Source organism: Centropristis striata, chromosome 15 (assembly GCF_030273125.1).
Source record: "Centropristis striata isolate RG_2023a ecotype Rhode Island chromosome 15, C.striata_1.0, whole genome shotgun sequence".
NCBI classification, from domain to species: domain Eukaryota; kingdom Metazoa; phylum Chordata; class Actinopteri; order Perciformes; family Serranidae; genus Centropristis; species Centropristis striata.
In genome coordinates this window covers 13,869,668-13,884,888 of record NC_081531.1, presented here as the reverse complement: position 1 = coordinate 13,884,888, position 15,221 = coordinate 13,869,668, and the positions used below count along the sequence as shown (strand labels likewise).

The following is a 15,221-nucleotide window of genomic DNA, read 5'->3' as shown; positions in this document are numbered from 1 at the left end:
CATCTTTTACATGCTTAAACATAGCACCTTTGACATGTTGATAGATATTTGGATTATATGTTGGGAAATATGCTTTTCCAGAGTGTAGACATACCAAACTTAAATGAATTCCTTGTGTTAAAAATGAAAAACATACATTGCGTGTCAGCTGCAAATATTCTAAAGTTATTAAAAGGTGCTGAGGACTACTTTGAGGACTCCCAAGCATCACAAAATTGAGTGTTGGTGTATAATAAAAGTAACTTTAGCAGCTTTACAAAAGCGTTTACAAAGTGCTCGGACAGACAGGGCCAAGCAAAAGGCTTAACCGTGCGGCCGAGCAAGAGCAATATTAATCAGAGAAATAAATCCGGATACAAAAACGCAAATGAACGGGCGGAAGCAACGTCGGCAGTAATAAATGAGACGACGTCACATACAATGAAGTCTATAAAAACGGGTCACCTTTAGATTTGATTTGGCCCTATGTTAAGACTTGGCTCATACGGAGTCAACATTTCCACTACATAACTTGGAGCCAGACGTGCTTTAAACGTGATCAGTAGCTGGACCCTGTAGCCAGGGCCAGATTAACACTTTGCTGTACCCTGGACAACAATATTCAAGGGCCATATCATCATAATCCCAGAATCACCATAATCTGGCAAAATACAGAATATTTACAATAATATACAGTAAATATACTCAATATGCCAATAACTAACTGTCATCAAGTGCATTTTCATGTGCAGATGTGCAAACGCTCATAGAACTACAAATGCACCACGATGTCCTCTTGTCAAGGCCACTCACATCTCAGCATCAGTATAATCTGGCAAAATTGACCCACTACATAGATAATAATAATGTTAATAATAATACATTTTATTTGGAAGGCGCCTTTCTTGGCACTCAAAGACACCGTACAAAAAGATAGGGGTCCTCAATTTTCACAAAAAAAATAAGTAAGCAACCACTTCCAAAGCATCAAATATTTATTTAGCAACACCTATTCCCAGCACAAATGTATTGAATTGACAGAGGCATCACAGAGGAAGACAAGACACAAACAAGAATCAATGATCCTGGTCCTCAAATGGTCCTCAGCTCATTTTAAACAGAATCACCATGTCACCTCAAAGTTCATTTTTGAGCAACGGCTCCGATGGACTGTTTGACATATCAGCGAGAGATAACCAGATATTTTGCTTGTGCCCACACTGCCCTGGGCCCTTTAGAGGTCGTGGGCCCCTGGGCAATTGCCAGTTGGTTAATCCGGCCTTGCTTGTAGCCTAAATGTAAGCCATAAATCATTATTACAGTACCATGAAAATAATCACCAGCTCTGGGGCCACGTAGCTCCGCCCACACCGAAGGCTCACGTGACTGACCGTCGCCCAGGTTGTGTCGAAAGCATCCTGGTGTTAGCAGTTAGCTATCCGCTGACAAAAAAACATAAAGTGGGGTGTAAATAATTTAAAAAATGGGCGAATCATAAACGTGGCTGTAGTGGAGACAAAGAAGATAAGGACCTGACCCAAACTGACGTTTACCAAAATGGTTTGATTGCTGATATCTGAAGAGGCCAGTTAGGTTAGCTAACTAAACATTAGCGTTAGCTAACGTTCAAACTTTGACGGGCAGCAGTTCGTTAGCTAGCTGCGAGTTACTACTACTGCCACTCCAGTTAGCCAGGTAATATTTATATATGTATTGTTGTAGCAATCATCTGAAATAATTACCGTCGTTGGTGACTACGCACTGACTTATAACGAGTTATTTTGCGCACTCGTCAACGTAAAACTAGCGTTATTACTAAGTAACGTCAGCTAACTTGTGGGTATTGACTACTATTAAGCAGCTAACCTAATGCTAACGTTAGCCACTTAAACTTCACTGTAACTAACGTCAAACAGTTGCTCAAAATCAGTACTGTCTTTCTCATAGCTAACGAATAGCTACACGTCTTGTGTTTTCTGATTGATTTCGGCCAATCACATGAGATAAATAATGCGAAACGGCAGGATGTCAAACGCCTGGGGATTCACGTTGGGGCAGCAGTATTGTTTAGAAAACACAGCTGTCCGCTCATTCCGGTAATCCTTGTTTTCTCCACAATGCAGTTTGAGTCGATGTTTGTAATTGCTGAACGTGAAGTGTAACGTCTTGTATAAACCAAAACATCTAGCTACCCAGTTCACTTTAAACAGTCTGCATAGGCTGTAGTCTACTTTCCTTTAAGTTATGCCTGGGGACGCATCTGATAGTAGTGATGACTCCGATACTAAAACAAATGAAAAGGCCTGTACCGTCAAGCATCAGATCACCAATGGTAAGTCACGTATATTGTTTTTGATCGATCACATTTACACACTGTAAAAAAAAGTAGAAACCCCTACCCACTGTTATTCGTTCCACCATGTAATTGTAAAACGTATGGTTTTTAAGTGCTGAAACTTTGTCAGAGGGTTAATTCAACTCTGCTTAATGTCTGGACTAAAGACTGGAAACTAACTGACTTAATTTCTTTGAGCACTTTTAAATCCAAACTGAGAGTTATTGAGGCCAATTCCACAATATGCACTTGTTTCTCACAATGCGTTAAGGTCTGTGTCTTATGTAAATATGTAACTGTATTTTGTGTTTGCTGCCTCTTGGCCAGGGCTCCCTTGAAAAAGAGGTTCATAATCTCAATGGGATATTTATTTTAAATAAAGGTTAAATAAAAAAATGTATCTTCATTTCTGAGGTTGCAATTTATGGTAATGTTATATTGGATTGCTTAAGATTGCAAGATGTTTCTAACATTCATCCGTTTGATGCAGTGCAGTACAACTTAATAATTAAATCAACACAATTGTATTTGCCAGTTATGTTGTACTACTCTGTTGTGTTGCATTATATATATATTTTATGTCGCTTGGTGTATGTAGGTAATGCATTTAATGTCCAACCCTGTACACATTCAAGTAATAGGTCCTACCCGTGACTAGAATCTTGACTCAGTTTGTATTTGCTGGTTTTGTGATTACTCTTAATTAATTTGGATCACATTGTCTGGACTCTGGACAAAAGGAAAAAAAAGACCTTTTGTTTCCTTATATTTTGTTTCAGGACATTATATGTATCCCAGAATATAATTAATATAGTAAATCTTCAAAGTAATACACTTACTGTCTAGATATTGACTTGCTGACAATTAAAATACAGCATCTTCAAAAAAATGAGGCAGCTCTTTCAACATTCTTTTAGAGATACTAATGCATTTCTAAATCTGACTGCCTTTTAAAACAAAAATGTCTGTTTTGCAGTGTTCAAATATTAAGCACATATATGCATGTTTTAATTGTGTTACTTTTTTTCTGCCACTAGCTAACCTCACAGGTCACACTGAGAGGGTCGGCATGGAGAACTTTGAGCTGCTCAAAGTCTTGGGCACTGGAGGTAGGTGTCAACATGAAATGTGAAATTTATGAAATACAGATGCAGTTGATGTCAATGTCAACGAAGAACTTGAGTAGGATGTCAGTATTAGGTAAACCCAAAGCTGCCATGATTTACTTTCATGTCATTGTTATGTCTTAAAGGCATTGTATGTAAAACTTTACTAGATGAAAACAATGTGTATACTCATACAAGCATAACCCCTCTCCATCATCACTTATGACCCAAGAGAAGTGTATAGCCAGTGTCTGTATCTGAAGAGAGCCTACCCTCTGCCTATATTTTTGCCTATCTTCTTGTTTTGCTGTGTTCGGAATGTTTATGGGCGTGAGCAAAGAGACTTTGGGACCCATGTGGTTGTCTAACTCAGCCAATAACACTGGCGGCTGAAGTGTCAGGTGGTAACAGGTACCAACTTTGAATGCTGTGTGTTTACAAGTACTAACCAACAAGAGTAACATATTGTCCCTTGATTTTTATAGACTATAAAGAGAAAGTGTCCCTGATTACTTAAATGCTGTGGGAAAATACGTTTTTACATCCATAGCCTGATTTGGGAGTTGCAAATCCTGCATAGACAGCATAGTATCTGAATGGTTATAAGGGAGACCATATGCTGAAGATGTCTCTGTTATTAGATCTCATCTATAATAAATACTTTTGAGAGATCTGAGAAGTTGTTTCCATAAACAAAATAACGCCACAGTTGGTGTGTAGGAATGTTTTAGCATATATTCCAGTTCTGTTTTCCTTGTACTGGAAGTCATTTTAAATGAGTGGATGAAATATTTGTTTGTCTACCATATTGTTTTCAGCTTATGGAAAAGTGTTTTTGGTCAGGAAGAACACCGGTCATGATGTGGGCCAGCTGTATGCTATGAAGGTGAGACTATTTGTCTAAAATATCAAACTAAATGTGATCACAAAACAGTTTCTTAGATACACATTTAAATAATTGAGCTATGTTTGAAGTGCAAAACAGGAAGCTTGAAAATGTAAATAATTCACAGAATTTTAATTTAATCAACATGTGTTTAGAATACATGCACAGCAAATGATGAGATGTCAAGTTTGTTTTGATTACTACCCTAGGTGTTAAAGAAAGCAGCTATTGTTCAAAAGGCAAAGACAACAGAACATACTCGCACTGAGAGGCAGGTGCTGGAGCACATTCGTCAGTCTCCTTTCCTGGTCACGCTCCACTATGCCTTTCAGACGCAGAGCAAACTACATCTTATCCTTGGTAAGTAAGGGCACACTACGACCAAATATGGAGAACTCTTGTTTCCTCAGTCTTGGAAGTGCTGAATGGATGTTTTCTTTATGTTTGTCTCTATTACTGTTTGTCTGTTTGTCGGCATTTTGTGCATACTATGTGTTTGTGTAATTTTTGTATTATGTCTATTCAAGCTCCCTGTGTATTTGCTTGTGTGTGTGAGTACAGACTACGTAAGTGGCGGGGAGATGTTCACTCATTTGTACCAGCGAGATCACTTTCCTGAGGAGGCGGTGCGGATTTATATTGGGGAAATAATCCTGGCTCTGGAGCACCTGCACAAGGTGGGTGTTTCTCCTTCAAGCTTCATCACTTTGAGCTACATTTATCGATTTTTGGATACCAGGGGGCCGAACAAAGTCAACGCAAACTTAGAGAGACAGTGCACCTACATATCACCTTATATGTTGTTATGCTTGACCTGTTGGCAAGCAGTTGACTAATTACATTTCGCAGACACAGTCTGAGCAACTTCACTGGGGTCCTGACAAATGTAAGTCGCATATTTAGTGGTCTTTTATCTCTGGTTTGATCACCACCAATGTTCTGACTTTGTTCAACAAATATTCTCTAACTTTTTCTGCTGTTTGTTACTTTACTGCCTGGAAAACTGTCTAACTCACTAAGGTTACCTAGTGGTTACCTAATAACATTAAACACCCACTGTAGCTGTAAATTTTACTCTAATCTGAGGAAAGCAACTGGTATTAAACAATCCTTATGTTGACTTAAAGTCCCCCACCACTCAAAAATCGGTTTCTTATGTTTGTGTTCCCTAAATGTCTGACCTTGACTATACTGGCTTGTATATTTGCAGAATTTGGCACTAGAGAAGTGTTTTAACAGTATGGATGAATATGTGAATTTCAAGGTTGTTGTTGTTGTTGTTGTTGTTGTTGTTGTTGTTGTTGTTGTTGTTGTTGTTGTTGTTGTTGTTGTTTTTTCATTACAAGTACACACGCTGCTTTTGAATTAATTAACTGCAGCTCTCCTTCTACCTTCGGTAGGCGAACTAGATGTAGTAGTGTAGCTCCTTAATGACAATCCTGATGTTAAAAACATTTTGAGATGGTAGATTCTTGCAGCTTGTGTAAAAATCAACATTTACACAAATTGGCTGAAAACAAAAAAACATATCAAACAACATCACGCTGAGTTGTTCTGTGGATGGCACCAAATTAAACCACCTTGGCAACAACACCTTGGTGACTAGTATTCTCATTTCCTGGGGTAATGGTGCAGTTAAGGGTTGAGATTTAGTTTGTGTTTCTGCCTGGGAAGTTGTTTGCTTTGACAAGTTTATTCGATAAGAACTGGATGGCTCTGGGAAATGCTGTGATTACAGAAAATACCCAGTAGATAATAGGTAATTTCTGCTTTCTTTGTTTGTAAATATGTTTGCTACGTGTGTACTGGATGCCATCTCTACTTGTTACCAAGTCGTACCAACCAAATATATAATGGGTAAGTTTTCATTGTGCTTTTTGTTCAGCTTGGGATTGTGTATCGAGACATCAAATTGGAAAACATTCTTCTCGACAGTGAAGGCCATGTGGTATTGACTGATTTTGGGCTCAGTAAGGAGTTTCTGGAAGAAGAGGTATGTAAACATCTAAACATGGACACATGGAATATGAGTCATCTGTTATTGCAATCGTAATAATATTTTGTTCACATTTATCTTGCCTTTCTCCTCATTACAGAAGGAAAGGACCTACTCTTTCTGTGGCACCATTGAGTACATGGCACCTGAAATTATCAGAGGGAAATCGGGACATGGCAAGGTAAATGATTAATTTTGATGATTTTAAAGCTTTTAGTAGTGACATGAGCTCATTTAAAAAAATATCCCATTTTGACTTGAACCTTTAGCTTATTTAAATTGCATAACACTGCAAAAGACTAAATGCTGTATGTCATGACTTTGGGTAACTGTGGTGGTGAAACACTGTATAGGCTGATTTACCATACATTACATCAAAGATTGTGGTTATGAAGGGCAATTAGTATCATAACAGACAACCAAGGTTCCACTGAATAGATACACAGTGGGTGCCTTATCTTATCACATTTTGTCCTCTTTACTTGATATAATGTTTTTAACCTGTCTCTTCTGTCAGTCGGTAGATTGGTGGAGTCTTGGGATCCTGATGTTTGAACTCCTGACAGGAGCATCTCCTTTTACCTTGGAGGGGGAGAGGAACTCCCAGAGTGAGGTGTCAAAGTGAGCGCATTAAACTCTGGTCCTGAAATTTATCGCAGACATTATTGGAATAACCTTTTCATTAATCTACCTAGCATAAATAATAATTGCGTACATGTTGTCTAACTTAATACAGTGAAAATGTAAATAATGCTCTTGGATTTTGTCAAACAGTATCTTATGAGGGTGCTGTGTTACAAAACAGCCATTATTTTATTCCCTTGGCCATCTTTCCCACCCCTCTTCCGACAGGCGTATTTTGCGCTGTGATCCACCGTTCCCTTCTATGATTGGACCCATTGCTCAGGACCTGCTGAGGAAGTTATTGGTGAAAGATCCCCACAAGAGGCTGGGCTCTGGACCGCGAGGGTCGGAAGACATCAAAGCACATTCATTTTTCAAGGTTTGACCTAACTCGACTGCCAGTCGATCCTATATCTCTCTTCCTCTGTTACCTGTTCTCTTTCATCCGTAACTCTCTCCATCTGCTTTTTGTTCTCTAACAGGGACTGAACTGGGCTGACCTAGCACAGAAGAAGGTGCCAAGTCCCTTCAAGCCAGAGCTGAAGAGTGAACTTGACGTTGGGAACTTTGCTGAAGAATTCACTGGGATGGATCCTGTCTATTCTCCAGCAAGCACGCCACCAAGCACTGACCGCCTGTTTCAGGTTAGTCCTGCTGTCTCAACCTTGACCCTCATAAAAGCTGATTTCCAAAATAAAATACCTATAACCACCATCTGCAAATAATTCTGACAAAGTGAGTGATACCCTAATATTAAATCAGACTGTGGTATAAAATATCTTAATGCCTTTTCTGTTAATACAGTTCTGTGTTGTGTGGGGTAGACTCATGTTTTAGTTAAATCCTGTGTGATTTTATTTCTTCTGCCCTCTCTGTCTGTCTCTTTCTCTTTGTCCCTCAACACAAACTGTTTAAATTGTACCACGTTGTCATACACCTAAGATTACTTTGTCATTTTAGGGTTACTCCTTTATTGCACCCTCCATCCTGTTCAACAAGAACGCCGTCATGGGAGACTTTGTACACTCCCAGATTGGTGCTGATCGTCCAGCTTCAGCCTCTGTCACACGCAGTGCAATATTAGAGGTAAATAAACATCTTATACAGTGGATCTTGTCTTTAAAAGTAATTTTGGGTTATATATCAAAAGTGATTTGGGCGCAAGTTGCGTATATTAACTGGAAGCCCTTCTGTAATCTAGACAGATGTAAAATAGCAACTAAAAAGGCTCAGCGGTGTTTTGTCAATTAGGACACACAGGAAGGAAGAGAGGAAGAGAAACTAGTTTATTTAACCAAGTTTATAACCAAAGGCGGCTCACCTTATTTCACAACATGTTTTTGTTCTGCATAAAGTAAAGCTACCGTATTGTTTTCAGCCACCTTTAATATGTTTGTCTCAGGGACATATATATATATATAATATATATATAAATTATCTTTTCAGGTTGTATCAAAGTCAGGTATTTTTGACACTGCTAGAAGCCACATCCTATTGTGCAAAAGAGAAAACGACAAACACAGCACATTGTGACTCACACCAGCCCTTCTTTATTCAGGAATCCCAGTTTTTTCAGCACTATGAGCTGTGTCTTCATGGACCACCCTTAGGTGAGGGTAGCTTCTCTGTGTGCAGGAAATGCCGACACAAGCCAACTGGACATGAGTATGCAGTTAAGATCGTCAGCCGCAGGTGAGTGGAGATGTGATGCTGTTGCACCATCTTTGAGTTTGTGTGGACATTTCATTGTTAACATGTGTGAACTGACTGTAGAATGGAGGCAAACACCCAGAGGGAGATTGCTGCTTTGAGGCAATGTGAGTCTCACCCAAACATCGTCAAGCTGCAAGGAGTCTTTACCGATCAGGTACAGTGGAGGAAACCCACATAGGATGCACTAGTGAATATACTGTATGTTCTTTCAAGGATGAAAACTTAAGCAATGAGCAACAACAAAACCATTGCATGCACTCTTCCCTTCTGTCAGTATCACACATATTTAGTGATGGAGCTTCTGCGAGGTGGGGAGTTGCTGGAAAGGATCAAGAGGAAGAAACTCTTTGGAGAGGCGGAGGCCAGTCAACTGTTACAGAGCCTGGTCTCAGCTGTCAGCTTCATGCACGAGGCTGGAGTCGTGCACAGAGATCTCAAACCAGAGGTGAGCCAGGCTTTGATGACTTGATTCATTTTTTCTTTTGAAGTGAAGATTTGACTCTAACCCGAATAGCTTGAGCAGTGTCTTGGGCAAACGCATGCATGTGTGATTCATTTCATATGTAAAAATCAGTTCTAAGTTATTGCATCCCTTACTCTACTGTGTAACATCATATTGAAATTAAAATACATCTCAGTTATTAAAAAAACCCTTTAGATGTTAGAAAGGAAGTCGAGGCATGTGAAATTATCGGCCCAAATAATGTGGTGAGAGAGAGAATTAGTGGGAACAAGAGCAGAGTGAAGTTTTAATTGTCGCAGTATTTTTCCACTGTGAACTGCGGGTGATCTGTATGCCCCTAGGACGTCTAGCATAAGCTGGCTGAATACAGAGTTATAACCAACCAGTTTGATGTGTGGAACTGTTGGTTAATTTTTTTACAGCACCATTTAAACAAGATTTAATCAAGGTAAACAGAAAGGACAACACTCCAGCCTCTACTGCGGTGTGGCACTTTTCAAAATTAAGGCTGCAGATTTATCACTCACATATTCTGCAATCTTCAGATGGCTGTGGGATTTAATTAACTGAAGGGGAGGGCTTTCATGTAGGATAAAGCAGCTGTGAATGACAGATAGTGGTAAGAATCACCAATTAATGTTGAGTTCTGCACGGAGTGTTTACTGAGGTGCCTGTCGTAATCACATAAACTTTTATTTTTGATGCCAATCTAAATGCATTTACTGGTTGGAGAGTGTTTAATTACTGTTTATCTGCATTATTACATAATTTATACGCATTTCTTAAGTATTGAGTTTGCGCTTGTTGACAAAATCACCAAATGATGAGTCATGGTCAGAAGAGTGATGTGGAAATAGCTGTTGTCCTCCAGCATCTCATCTACTTTTCACATAAATATCAACAAAAAATGTTATGGTGCGTTATTTGAATGAACCTCCCATCTGCCCTTTACTCCCAAATGCGCTTCACTGGGCATGAAAATACCATACACAAGGCTAAAGCATACGTTAAGGACAGAAACCTATGACATAAATGCAGTGTTCACTCGTAGTGCTTTCATTAACGAGTGGTATGTAGCAGTTTTTGCTCTGTCAGGAAATTGGAGAACTGAGTATAAAAGCTAAAGAAAATGGAGGATAATCATGGATTTTGTATGTTTCTCTTACAGAACGTGCTGTTTGCAGATGAGGGGGAGAACTCTGTGCTGAAAGTAATAGATTTTGGATTTGCCCGCCTATGCCCTGCAGGCAGTGCCCCCCTGCAGACTCCCTGCTTCACACTGCAGTACGCTGCGCCTGAACTTTTTGAGAGTGCAGGATATGACAAAGCCTGTGACCTCTGGAGTCTGGGGGTCATCCTGGTAATTGAACCTAAAACTGCTGATTCTGTCACATCAGTAAAACTAACTGAAGTACTAATGACTCTCTGCGTGTGTTTTCATCAGTACACCATGCTGTCAGGCCAGGTGCCATTTCAGAGTGAGCAGCGGGGGATGACCTCATCATATGCTGCTGACATCATGCAAAAGATTAAAGAGGGCGATTTCTCATTGGATGGGGAGGCCTGGAAGGGCGTATCGGAGGATGCCAAAGAGCTTGTTAAAGGTATGTGATATAGTAAGTTTTAGGTGATACATTTATGGTTTCCCTTAGTTGAAGTGCCAGATTGCATAACCAAGATAATGTGGGCTTCAAGGGAGTGTAGAATGTTCCCACTCATAGAAATATGTTTTAATCCTCTTTGCAAGTCAGCTTTTTTTGTCTGCATCCCTTATTTCTTGTCCACTTGTCTTTGTATTTTCCTTTGACTTTATAACCCTGTCCTCTATGGTTTAAGGCCTACTCACAGTGGACCCAGAGATGCGTCTGAAACTATCTGATCTGAAAGAGAACAGCTGGCTGCAGGGCGGAGCATCTATGTCCACCACTCCTTTGTGCACTCCAGATGTGCTAGAGTCTAGTGGGCCTACTGTCCGCACCTACGTCAATGCCACCTACAAGGTAAAATTTTGCAAAGATCTTAAAATAGATCATTGCATGAACTTAATGTGTGTCATCTTACTTATCGTTGGACATCTTCCTCCTTCACCAGGCTTTCAACCGTGGTAAGAGAGAGGGCTTCTTTCTGAAAAGTGTCGACAATGCTCCCCTTGCAAAACGCAGGAAGCTGAAGATGACAAGTACAGGTGTAGAGACCCGATGGAGTTCTTCTTCTTCCTCCTCCTCTTCTTCCACTTCCTCCACTGCCTCTGCAACAGCATCCAAAACACAGCCAAAGCAAACTGTGACCCCAAAGCCGAGCTAGCCTAAATGGCCGGGGAGACAACAGTAAGAAAACAAAGAGGTATGTGCTTACAGTATAAGGGCGATACAGTGTCCTCCAGTGGTGATAGGGTCACCCAGTTCCAAAAGAACATACTGACAAACCAAAAGACGGGTTTAGGTTAGTGTTAAGTTTTCAATACAAAATGGAATTCCACATTTTTACAGCAAAGCAGCTTTGATCTCTGCCATATTCTCCCCAACCAAAACAATTTTTTTCTTTATAGAGGATGGAAGAGAAAATTTTGGCATCCATAAGACGTAAATAAATCTGTGGCCTTGACAAAAATATTATCCTTCAGTATTTACTTACCATAATATGGTGATATCATACACTAAAAAGTTAAAAAGGAGACATTTACCTATTTTCACTGTGGGTAAGAAACAGTGCCTGGCTATAAAGGGATAAAGGGAAAAAGGAGCCATAAATGAGCAGAAGCCATATATACAGCAACGCAGTGAGTTTATCAATTGAGCCTTTGTGAATACACACAAATTTGCACATAGCAAATGAATGGTCCTTCCAGGAATTGGCGCACTTAATCTTTAGATATTATTTAGTTATTTTGCCACACGTAATGATTGGCAAAAAACTGCAAAAGTTTGGTCACAAGTGCTGTGCCACAAGTCCGCACTTTGCTCTGTTAGATAGTACTTTTGTGGAAACATATTACTTTTTTGCTTTTGCACTATTTGCAGAGAATGTAAATGAACAAATGGGCAAATTGCTGGAAGGACTGAGCGCAGAGGGAAATGCTTGTACAACCTTTGAGATTGTAGAGGATGCTGTGGTTGAAATCTCTATTGGATGCAGTTTTAACTGTCAGTCCTAAGGGCACCTCCAATACACTACCAACTCTACAGATCCCATTGAACACAACGTTAGGGCACATGTCTTGATTGAGGGCTCTGATAAAGTATTTTGGGCAAGCAATCAGTTTGACTTGAAGTGGTTGCAGTACTAACTGAGTTTCCAACAGTAGCACCTGTAAAAACAGATGAAGACAGAAACAGTCATGAAATGGAGTTCAGTTATCTTGTCATACTTGCTGTAAATTACTCGCATTATTGTGCCGCTCTGAGAATTTCTAGCATGCTAATCTGTTGTGATGATAAACTGTAAGAACTCTTTCTATATTTTGGTATCTTGGGTTTACTAAGGAAATGTCACCCAGAACATTTCTATGCTACCAAGTGCAGCTTGAGTGTTTGCACGTAAATTGGAGCTAAATCCATTTTGGTACACTGCCTCGGGCTTGTGAATTTTAAAAGGGTATTACTTTTTTTGTCACCCTATCAGACCAGCGCCATATGCGGCTAATCACAAATACAATCTCATTTGATACAGTGAAATATTGTTGCTCCTCAATTGTGCTCAGCTTCTTGTCACCTGAGCTGTAAGGGTCACTCAAATATGTGTTTTTACAGATGTGGTTTTAAAACATTGTATGGCTTTGAAATTTAAATAATGTTACAGAATGAAACATTTAATCATGACTTTAATTTGGTTGTGATGAGACCATCCTGCAAGTTGTGTATATACTCATCTTTGATTTAAAGCAACAACAAAAAAAAGATGTATGTAATGATTTACAATTGTTTTAATGGTATATTAGTCTCCTGATGTATTTTTATTGGACTTTTTTTTTTTAACATGTTGCACAGTCCGTTGATCAATTAAACACATTTCAGCTTTAAAGGTGCTTTCACTGATATTTATTACATATAGTTGATCTTAATGCTGTGGTAATGGGATTGATGATTTAATTGGCTCTTGTTGTATCCCAGCACTGTGAGTGTGAGTGCGTGGGTGTGTTTGCGTGGCTGTGTGAGGGCATGAATGGTGCTGGGCAGTTGGTTGTACCAATATTTCTTTACCAGATGAAGCATTATTGCAAGTTACTGTATTATTTCCTTGTTGTTTGCCGCCTTTGTCTGTTTAAAGGTAACTGGTTGTTTGTGTTTGAACATTGAAATTTTTACTTAAGAAACTGTGCTTTTATCGGTGTTGATATTCCTTTGTTGTAGTAAATGATATTTTTCCCTTCTCTCTTTTTTTTTTGAGCATTACTATTTTACTGAGATGCACTGTCAATGATGTCGTGACTGGGAATTTATCTTTTGCACCAAGGCTTTTTGGTTGGTGCAAAATAAACATTACTTTTAAATAGATGGTTGTGAGTTTTGTCTTTTCAGTGTTGTGCTCTGTCGTGCTCATTAGTTTAAGCATGGTCCGCACTAACTACAAAGAGATCCATTAATACTGACAGCGAGACTAAATTATTGGTAACAAACAATCAATTATATAGGAAGTTTGATAACCTTGCTTTTTGACAGTGCCATTTCAAAAACAGAGTGGAAAGAGGCTCATTTAAAATATTAGTGCTTTAATCAATGCCGGAAGCATGAATAGTTTTAGTCAGCTCCTCCTGAAATCAGGGTCATACTGCAGGGATGAGATATTTACCATAAAATAAGATCAGCTTCCCTTTCAATTTGTGGAGCCATTACCGTCTATAAAATATTTTCAAAAATGTATTCAAATGTGTCCTTAATCCCCTATTCAATCTCTTAACAAAAGAGTTTCCACAGTCTGTAATGTTTAGAGAGGCTTTAAAGTTTATAAAGTTTTCTTTTTCTAGTATGACAGCTAGCACCTATTTTTACATACTAAGTAAACAGGACATAATTAAATAGGGATTGAGTCGATTTCTGAGCATCTTTCGTCTCTTTTATCTGTAAACACTGCTGTTTTAATCTGCAGCTAATACACAATCATTACTAATCTACAACTCTAATACTTAAGCTTTGCACAGATAATTATAATTATTAATTCTTATAAATATTTCCCTCACCAATTGTCCCTGTTCAGCCTGCTGTAGTTTAATCTAATGTGTATTCCACCATCCAGAACAAAATTCTCCAAACAAGTGGAAGAAGTAAGATATAAAGAGAGAGGAGCACAGTATACAATTAAACTTTTCTCACTCTCTAAATTCAATTAACCTGATTCGTACTTTCTGTTAAACAGGAGCTGATCAAAACAAGTCTTCGCACTAAAATATTGTAGTTATGGCCACATAATCTATAATGCCCATTGCTGAACTGAGTTAGCTGTATTTTACTTTCGTAATGTGTCTGTTCAGAGCTTTGGTATTTCTCTTTTTTGTGCTGTTTTTTAGTTTTAACAATGGGTGAGGGGTCTGTTAGATTTCTTGACAACAGGTAATGCGTCACTTTCCATGACTGTGCAGGTGCTCTGCTGAGTGCAGACGTCAGCTATGACATTCTCATGCTGTGTATGATTATAAAATGGTTCTTGACTGAGGCCCATTGTCTCTCGGTGAGAGAAAAGAGTTAGACAAACTCTTATATAATCAAATTTTGAGGAAAAAAATTAGAGGTCGTAGAGAACAAAGTGGTCTGGAGATCTTGGATTTTAATATCTTAACTAAATTTACATGTATAAAAATCCAAAAAATATCCAGAATGCTTTCTCTGCACATTTGTTTATTTCTACTGGTGAAATAGACTTTTTGTTAAAGTGCAAGTTTTCTGTTGACAAAATACCAATCGAATAACCTCATAGGCAAGCTCCTTTAGCCTACATCAGTAAATAAACACAATTTCGTTATAACAGATCTACTTCATCTTAAATAATAAGGATATTTTTTGAAAAAAATAGATCATTGTTTTATTGTTCATGGTTTCATAATGACATTTTGTTATTTGGCCAATGGTGTTCCTGTCATATTCAGAATCCCGTCAGAAGTTTATAGGTATAATAAAACTCAAAAA

The 15,221-nt window shown here is 38.7% G+C and overlaps 1 protein-coding gene across 1 annotated transcript; it reads left to right on the top strand.

Moving 5' to 3' along the window:
* Window positions 1–1,367: 1,367 nt before the first annotated feature.
* Window positions 1,368–13,593, top strand: rps6ka4 (ribosomal protein S6 kinase, polypeptide 4). Its single transcript, XM_059351454.1, has 18 exons — window positions 1,368–2,311; window positions 3,352–3,423; window positions 4,239–4,306; window positions 4,516–4,666; window positions 4,868–4,983; window positions 6,192–6,299; window positions 6,403–6,483; window positions 6,820–6,923; window positions 7,155–7,305; window positions 7,409–7,570; window positions 7,887–8,012; window positions 8,485–8,618; window positions 8,700–8,793; window positions 8,914–9,084; window positions 10,271–10,462; window positions 10,547–10,706; window positions 10,939–11,102; window positions 11,194–13,593. The coding sequence occupies exons 1-18, from the start codon at window positions 2,224–2,226 to the stop codon at window positions 11,404–11,406; spliced, it is 2,355 nt and encodes a 784-aa protein (XP_059207437.1). The 5' UTR covers window positions 1,368–2,223; the 3' UTR covers window positions 11,407–13,593.
* Window positions 13,594–15,221: the final 1,628 nt, after the last annotated feature.